The 9,522-nt window shown below is 37.6% G+C and overlaps 1 protein-coding gene across 1 annotated transcript; it reads right to left on the reverse strand.

The window, feature by feature from the left end:
- Positions 1–762: 762 nt before the first annotated feature.
- LOC114658896 (regulator of G-protein signaling 16-like) lies at positions 763–6,600 on the reverse strand. Its single transcript, XM_028811006.2, has 5 exons — positions 6,475–6,600; positions 5,212–5,304; positions 4,639–4,700; positions 3,833–3,999; positions 763–1,548 (listed from the first exon to the last, which is right to left on the reverse strand). The coding sequence occupies exons 1-5, from the start codon at positions 6,516–6,518 to the stop codon at positions 1,333–1,335; spliced, it is 582 nt and encodes a 193-aa protein (XP_028666839.1). The 5' UTR covers positions 6,519–6,600; the 3' UTR covers positions 763–1,332.
- Between the last annotated feature and the right edge of the window lie 2,922 nt (positions 6,601–9,522).

The following is a 9,522-nucleotide window of genomic DNA, read 5'->3' on the forward strand; positions in this document are numbered from 1 at the left end:
AGCAGAGACATATTTTTGGGAATATGGGAGTAAAACTGTAGAAATCCACGCACACAAAATTACAACATGGAAACGCCATATCCAGTAGCCATACCACATCCAGTAGCCATAACACATGTACTTCAGAACATGTCACCCACCTGAAGCTAAGCTTGTTTGGCCCAGCTATACTTGGTTGGGAGAACATTTAGGAAAAAGTTGAGTGGCCGCTTGAAGAGGTGTTGGTCAGGCCATCACGGGATGTTTCCTCTGTGGTCTGTGTGTGGATACCAATGTCCCTTCGGATAAGACGTTAAACTGAGGTCCTGACTCTCTGTGGTCATTAAAGACCCCTGGGCATCCTTCGAATAGAGTAGGTTGTACCCTGCTGCTCTAGCTACATTGCCCATCATGGCCTGGTCATTCTGGCCTCCTAATTATCATTTGCCCCTTATTGGCTAACCAATTCTTTCTCCCCTTCACCACCTAATAGATTGTTTGTGGTGAGCGTACTGGTACAAAATGGATGCAGCACATTAGTAATAGTTGAAGTGGCTCTCCCCCTCTCTACATAAAGCACTTTGAGTGTCTTGAGAAGTACTATATAAATGCAATGTCTGACTAGATCTGAATAATTTGGGCAAAGTGTTGAGAGGGATGGCAAGATGGAGACAAAGAGAAAATGGAGCCATTTGCGATGAGCCTGTTCATTGTGGATCAGCACAGGCGTTAAGGTTTTCACCACTAGGGATATGAGCACAGCATGACAAGGAGTGACAAACATTTAGCAAAAAATAATAAAAACACTTTATTTCAAATTTCACATTCAAGGAGGTTTACTTACACTTAGTGAAAATACTGATAAATAAATATCTTGTAATAATTTAAATAGAATAAATTACAATAAGTTATGCAGATAAATAGTACACATTATTACAGCAAGAAACACAGTTACAAAAATGTTGGTTGGCACCGCGAGTTCTGACATCCCAACACAAAACAGTATATTTTATCTTAAGGCACCCAACTTTCTTTTATTTTCCTCCACTTAATATTCCTCAATGAAAAGTCACAAGTTTATATGTCATTGAGGAAAAGCAAACATCTTTCTTTCTCTCTTTAACAGCCTCAGCCATAAAAACATTGCCGTAAGATGAATGGCGCTAGCCCATGGCCTGGACAGACGCACTTCCACATCAAGCCTGACTCCGGCCTTGTCTCTTCTGCTCCTGACACTTTGCCATTCTGCTGTGCTCCGCTTCGTGATTGCCTCGTTATTTGATAATGTTCTTTTTTATTACTTCATTTTTCAAGACTGGAATCCAAACAGTTATTGTTTTTTTCGTTTTTATTTCAAGTATGGGATTTCTTGCAGGACGTTTGCAGCTGAATGGTGCCATGTGCAGTTTTCTTAACCAGCTCTTGGTAGGCAGGAGAGCGGAGGAATCGGGGATAGGAGTCCTTCTCCATCAAGGTGTAGATTTTGCTCTGAGCCAAATCAAAGCAGGAATGCGATGGCACCTGAAGATTGGCCCTTGTGATCGCTCTTGTTTCATGATCGATATTGACCTATAAAAGAAAATGATGGAATGGATGAGTAAAGAGTCAAAGCAGCATGGACCATAGTTGGGTACAGAAGACAAGGTCACAGGCTCAATCCCTCACTTCACATGTATGTCTGAACATTGTAAAGTGTATTCCATTTTGTGTCCTAACAGTTAAGAGTTTGAGTCTGTATATATTCAAAGTCTAATTCAGTTTGGACTAGGACTTGTCATTCAAAAAAGGAATCAATTATTGTATAATATGAGTATATTTGCAAATATAAAGGCTAATATTTTATAATAAGTCTGGCAAATATATTTGTATACTGTACATACACATATTACATATACATAAGGTCTGTCGTGAAGTTAATGAGACCAATGTTGAAGAATTATACTCTTATTACACCATTATGGGGCATTATGGGAAAAAAGTCTTCTGCTAATTCTCTCACTACATCAGTTACAGTTTCTTCCTTGAAGTTTAAAACCAGTCTTACTGATTTCATGGCAGACCTCATATCTCATATGCAACATCAGAAATACTAAAACAACCACAGGGATGGCGTTCAGCATGTAAAGCAGAATAGAAGATCTACACCGCCAATTTAGCACCCAAGCTATGCATGTCTTTGGACTACTGGAGATTACACTGAAACACCCAGAGATAACCTACATGGACGCAGGGCGAGCATGCAAACTCCACACAGGGTGCACTCGGCCCACTTACTGCAAGGCAGTAACACATCCATTACACCACCATGCTGCCCTATTATTATCTTTAGGAGTACTGTCATTATCCATTCATTCATTCATTCATTCATCCCTTTTCTAAACATTGTTCTCCAGGCAATGTTTCTCAACTCGTGAGCCATGAGTCAAACTTTGAATCACAAGCTAAAGAAAACAAATAACCATTTGGGTGACTGACTAGTTCACGCTTCCTCCACCCTCACCCCCAGTTCCTTTTGCACTAAACGTAATAATAATCATATCCCATTTCTACTTGCGATTTTATCACCAATGGGGACCCTCGTCCCTGCTCTTCAATATTCAATTGTTTCTAACCACACTCATCCCCCCAACTGGGAACCCCCGTACGCATTCATTAGTTGTTATTAAATCGATTCTTGAAGGCGTACAGCTTGATGATCATGTTCTATTGAATCATACCGCTCAAAACGACAAGAGGTTACCCCCCACAGTGCGACGGTTTGGTTTTATTGTTTTGCTGCCCTTGAAACAGCAAGGGGATTCCCCCTCTGCCCTCCCAGCTCTCCCATTGGGTGTTAATCTCCAAGGGGGGGACCACCCCCACCGGGTCTTAAATGGACTTAAAATGTTATTAGCACCTACACTCAATAGCACAAAAAAAGTGATGAGAAACAAAAGGTCATGAGGAAGCTGGAGCCTACTGAATAAACCATTAGGCACAAGGCAGGAACAAACCCTGGGCAGGGCGCCATTCCTTCACAGAATTATTATTATTATTATTATTATTATTACTACTATCAGCATTGCTCTGTTCACAATTTTAAAGCCTAAAGTAATGTGAAAAGTGGTTTAAGACTGTTATTTTATACGAGGGACGTTCAAAAAGTTTCTGCACTTTTTCGTAATCCTATTTATTAAGAATTTCAAAAACAAATTACATCTCTTTTCTACAAAGTCACCTTTGTTTGCGATGCAATTTTCCCAGCGTTGTACCAACTTTTTAATGCCCAATTACTACTCTTACCAACTTCACCATTTCCAACGAAAATATAAAAGTATGGAAACTTTTTGAACATCCCTCGTATTAATTAACTTTTCATAAATTTATTTTCTAAAGTCAGTTTGTACTGCTGAGAATTTATATATCAATTGGAACATTTTAGTTCTCGACAAAGAAATAATAACTTTATACAATCTTTTATATTACACCTTTGCATAGTGAACACCATCCCAAAGAAGTGTATATCATAATATAATTATCATCATTATTATTATTATCATTAATAAACATTATTAAAAAACAGAGTTCTGAAAAGTGTAACTATAACTACAAGGAGTCACCCAGTGAGCAGCTGGGCGTGACTGAATAGGCTGGCATGTGATTTACAAGTCCAATGCAAATCCAGCAGAGGGCAGCATTGGGCATTTGGGTCACCTAAAGCTGATAACAGCTATCTGTGGTGGTACATTTAAACAGTCCAAGGGCTACTCTACTAATTGCCTCCATCCACACACATATAATGTGGTTGTATACTAGAAAATGTAACAAAATGAAAGTGACATTGTCATCCTATAGGTGACTTATTTCTGCTTACCTCTTTTGGTGCTTCATTGTCAATAAAGTCCTCAAAGATTTTCATAGCTCTGGATGCCAGCTTTGAAGATGGCTTGATATTCTTATATTCTTCACAGGCCAGCCAAAAGTCAAGATTTTCTTCACTGAATTCTGACCTCAGAAAGACTCTGAAAGCAGCCACACCATCTGTTTAAAAGAAAAGAAAGACAACAAATAAGTCCCGTTGCAGTATGACAAGAGTACGGGTATCAAGTGCTAACATTTGAGGCTTTAGGTTGGCATTGGGAATGGACTGTTTATCAAACATTTTTTGAACCTGCTTATCCAATTTAGATGCACTAGCAGCATTAAATGCAATTCAGAAATAGATCATTGGAGGGGAGGACAATTTTTGACGGCTCCCTCACACATCCCTTGTGAAGAATTGCCAGTTAACCCAAGGTGCCCCTTTCTAGTAAACGGTCCTTTGAGGTGTCCCTTCCTTCTTTGGCTTGGCTCCAAACACCCTTGTTAGTGCCAACAGATGCTGCTTGTCACCAACATTTCACAGTTCTGCTGATCACCATGAGCAGTAATAACCTGTAAGGAGATGTTCTACTGCATGCCGCTGTTTTGGGCTTTAAAACCGTTCATTGGAGGCGATCCGAGTGGCTTACAATAAATCTAACTGTTGTTATAGTTACTTGGCCTGTTTAAAATTAATAACTTGGCAAAAGGGGAGGACAGGCCACAGTTAGATCAGATAGGCACTGGCCGCCACGTCAGCTCCCGTATTCCAATTGGCATTGATTCATATTTTCAGAATAATAAAAATGTCCGACTTACGTTTACTGGCCAGGAGTTTGTCAAAAGTCTCCCTCCACTTCATTGCTTCCTCTGGGGTTGGCCTAAAAAAAATAATAAATGTTTAGCAAGCTGTAGTTTGGGAGAGTTCATTTCCATGACCAATGTTTTATTTGTTGACTGTCCTACTGTTTTTATGGTTTTATAAAACACTAGTGAAAGGTCCTGGGATGAGCTTGTATATACCGTCTGGCAATATTTTACTATTACATACGTCATAAGAACAAAATACATATTACAAAAAAAAAGAGCTGACATTCAGTTTATCAAGCCACACCAAAAAAAAAAAAAAAAAAAATTCAGACATTTTATTATTGAGTTATTTATCTTTTGGCTTTATCCAAGGAGACTTGCAACATTTAAGAGATACAATTGCTTCAATTTCTTTTGTTTTCCCAATTGGAGCACAGGCCGGTGAAGTGACTTGCTCAAGGTCACACAGTGGGCTTTGAACCCATCACCTCAGGGTCTCCACAATTCTCATTCAAATTTTTTATTAGTATTTCCAGATTTTACACTTTTTAAAAAAAGAACACAGAATGTTTCAAACTTCACCTGGATTTTTCAGATTTGCTTGATTGGGTTGGACTACCAAAAGCTTCAGATTTCTGAAGAAGAATGCTCAGTCGTGTCTTCAGTTCTTTGGCTCTAAGAAAGAAAAAAATAAAACGCCCAATGGTTATTTTTTATTTAGCTTAGAACGACTTAGTGACTCTACATTAGCCTCATGTCAATAAGTGAGGGTTTCTGGCATTGGACTGTGGACCTGTGCCAGAATGGCTCCAGCGTTTGTGTCCAGGACCCTTAACTTAACAATGAAACAGATCTTTTAATATATAATTCACTAGCTAACTGCACCAAAAGTCTAAAAAATCCTCTAAATTAAGGTATTTATACACTTTACCAACTTCTGCAGATGGAAAAGAGCTGAATTTATAAATCTGACTAGTTCGAGTTGTAAAGGATGAGCTCTACATGGCTAAACACACCAAAATATATGTGGTGTGGGAAACACTTTTCCTTGAAATATGTGCGTCCTGCTTAATTTTTAATATAGAAAGGACATGAACGGCAAAAAATTATAACTGTGTAGAGCAAATCTATTAATATTCACCCTGACAGCACACTTATTTAAAGAAGGGAAATTAAAGAAATTTAGTAGGTTTTGGAGATAAGCCCTCATTATATTTGAAGCAGATGTAAGTACATTAAAATAAAGAAATTAGAAACTTATTTCATTAATGGTCGTTGTTTTAAATGGATGTTTTCAGACCATGATCCATTAATTTAATGGTAAATTATAAAGGAAACTATAACACAGCTTTACTTATATACTACTACAACTATTACTACTACTACTACTACTGCTACTACTACTATTAATACAAATACTACTACTACTAATAATAATAATAATAATAATAATAATCAAACCATTGATAATAATAATAATGTTGTCTCTTTGCCACTTTGACCAGGGGCTCCAACAACTAAAGCCTGTTGCTTCTGCTGTATGTCTGTCTGAAAGGATTTGGCTCTTTTTTATACCAAACTCTTTGTCTATTCAGCTGTTTGTTTAAGTTTTCCTTCCTTATTTAAAAATGTATTGCTAACAAATCTTTTCACTTCAATCTAAAAATTGTTTCCCACATTTGCTAAACAGAAAATCAGGCAGTATGAAATGAAGCAAAGCAGCCCCGTAGTGTATACAGTACAAGTGCACAGCATGGCAGCTCTGACAGCCACAAGAAAAAAGAGAGCACAAGCCATTCTGCGTTGTGTTAGAAAATCTAAACAAATAAAATGTAAATAGCCTACCTTTCCAAGCAAGCAGCTGGCAGCGCATCCAGTCCTCTGCACATTGTGACAGCAAATAAGACTCTGCTTTAAAATCCCAGCAGTTGAAGTTGTTATCTCGAATCAGGCTTCTGAAGGCTAAGCCAGAGAGTGCTTTATTTTATACGAGATTGGAGGCCGGACGTCATCACGGAGGCCAGCCAATAGGAGCTGCTCTCTGGGGGAGGGTGCGAGGGGCTGAGGCTAGCAGTTCAGTAGTACAATTGCTTCAGCTCTGTCATTGTATAAATACGTTTTCTACCCCCCAACCCACCACCCCATTATTATTTTTTACTATACTATCTGACTAGCCCATATATCATGTTCTTTTTCAGTGAACATTTCATTCAATCGTAGTACAGACTTTTTAAAACAGCGGGAAGAAATGGCCAGGTAGAAGTGACACACAATGTTTTTTTATCAAGTGGTGAATACAAATCCACTGGAGCTCCTTGGTGAAGACGTCTTTTAAAAATGATGTTATCGGTTTCCTTCCACAGGTTTCTTCTTTTTATTTGTACTCATTCTAGATTGAGTGATAATATAGCAAGATGTTTTTGTTACATGCAATTGAAATTTATTTTAAAAATTACCTTCCCACCAATCTTCCAACCATCTATGCCACTTCTGCTAAGTAAAAGGAATATTTCAAACTTTGGAGACGGTGAATACTGTAGGTGTAAAAAATGGACATTTTCTGCTGTTAATCTAGTATGTTTCTTAAGAGGGGCAACTGTACTTTTATTAAACTTGCTCTTTTTATTCTATAAACAGTACTAGGGTGTTGTACCGTGTTAGCCATTATGAATGTAGAGAAAAGCCAAGCAAAATGACACCTTTTATTGGCTAACTAAAAACACAAATGCATATTTTTAAGAGTATATATACATACATATACTGTACATACACACATACACATATGGGTGTGCATGCGACTGTATATACAGTATATCATACACACACACACACACACATATGTATATCAGGCACATGCACCCAGGAGGGGTGTTGGGGGTCCTAATCAGGTAGAGATGATTGGGATTGAGAGATGAGTGCTGGCAACCTTTCCCTCTTTACTTTTAGAATGGATGAAGAAAACTGGAAAAAAGGAGATATGGTGTTCACAATTCAGTACTGAACCTGTGTCACAATTAAACACAGCATCCCAGGTTGAGGAGCTCACCATTAAATGAGGGTCCACCACGGACCGCAGTACTGCATTGGTCTCACTTGTTTCTGTTTTACAGTATCAGGAATGTATTCACAGATGTGAGTTCAACAATGTGAGTTCAACATTCATTTAAAAATATTTAATCTCTTTTGTCCTACATGTACCTCCAGTGTCTTTTCTTAGTATCCTTGTATGTCTGAATCTCTCTTGACTGACAAGAGCGTCATAAAGCCTGCTTCTTAAACTCTGTCATTTTAAGCCACCTTACTCACTTTCCCATATTCGAATGCGATTCTTAGTATGCCATCTATGCCATTACTCCTCAAAACCTGAAAAATCACACCAAAGACAAATTGACCTGATTAGATTTTTTGGAGGAGCTGGACACTCACACACACATACGCACACACACACACACACATACACACACACACACATAGACCTTAGTATTCTCTTGAATGTGGTTGGGTGGCTGTGTGAAAGAGTCCTGCTCTGTGATGAAAAGATGCCATCCCCATCCCTGATCCCTACTTTACCAGAGCAAAGTTCAATAACTGGTGTTATTTGTACAGGCTCTGGTCCCTTGTGACTATCATTGAGTCTACTGTATGTGAGTTTGAAAACATATGTGTACTGTAGGCATATATGGTGACTTCTGTGTGACATTTTCACATTCTATCATATCTGCAGAAGTTCTTCTTCTAGTACTCTGGTTTTCTTCCCACCACACAGACATTGAGGTCAGGTTGATTTGTAATTGTAAATTATCTTTTTTTGAGTGTAAAATAGATGTGTTCATGAATCAGTCCTGCAATGGACTGGCACCCTGCCAGGGTTGTTTCCTGATTTGTGTCTTGTGTTGCCAATGAATGCGTGCTTACATTCTCCATCATCCGGAATGCTCTTTATTACGTGAGTGAATGTCTATCTATCTATCTATCTATCTATCTATCTATCTATCTATCTATCTATCTATCTATCTATCTATCTATCTATCTATCTATCTATCTATCTATCTATCTATCTATCTATCTATCATGTAGTGTCTTCCATATCTATCTATCTATCTATCTATCTATCTATCTATCTATCTATCTATCTATCTATCTATCTATCTATCTATCTATCTATCTATCCTGTACTTCTGTACATATATATATATATATATATATATATATATATATATATATATATATATATATATATATATATATATATATATATATATATATATATATATATATATATATATATATACATATATATATATACAACAACATGTACACATAAATGTATAGTGATAGACTTGAACACTTTAGGTTGCATCATATACATATTCTTGGACTTATTCTAGAAGGTCATTAATAAAAATTATGAGTTATTAAAATTTTGCATTACTCATTCTGCAAGCTACTCCCTCCCTCTCCCTTGGCTTTCAGTCTTACTTTGCACTCGCTCTCAATTGACTGTTAAAATAATTTTCACTCTTTGTTGCCTCTTGCCACATCTCCTTTTTCTTTATCTGGCAAATAACTCCTTTGTCATTGAAATGTAGCCTGCCGTGAGGCTGAGTGAAACTAGGAATATTTTGAGTACCTTTTGAAGTTAATTTAATGTTTTTCTGATTAAATCTGATTTTGATTTTTCAAAATCTCAGAGAAATAACATCTTAACCATCTTATTATACAGTACTGTGTGCATCATCTGTGGAGTGTGATTGACTGGCAGGCAGTGTGGCACATTGGCTAAGGCTTTTGACTCCAAACCCTGAGGTGTGGGTTCAGATTCCTCCACTGACACTGCGTGACCCTGAGCAAGTCACTTCACCTGCCTCTGCTCCAATTGGAAAAAGAAAAGAA

The sequence above is a fragment of the Erpetoichthys calabaricus genome, chromosome 10 (genome assembly GCF_900747795.2).
Source record: "Erpetoichthys calabaricus chromosome 10, fErpCal1.3, whole genome shotgun sequence".
Lineage (NCBI taxonomy): Eukaryota > Metazoa > Chordata > Cladistia > Polypteriformes > Polypteridae > Erpetoichthys > Erpetoichthys calabaricus.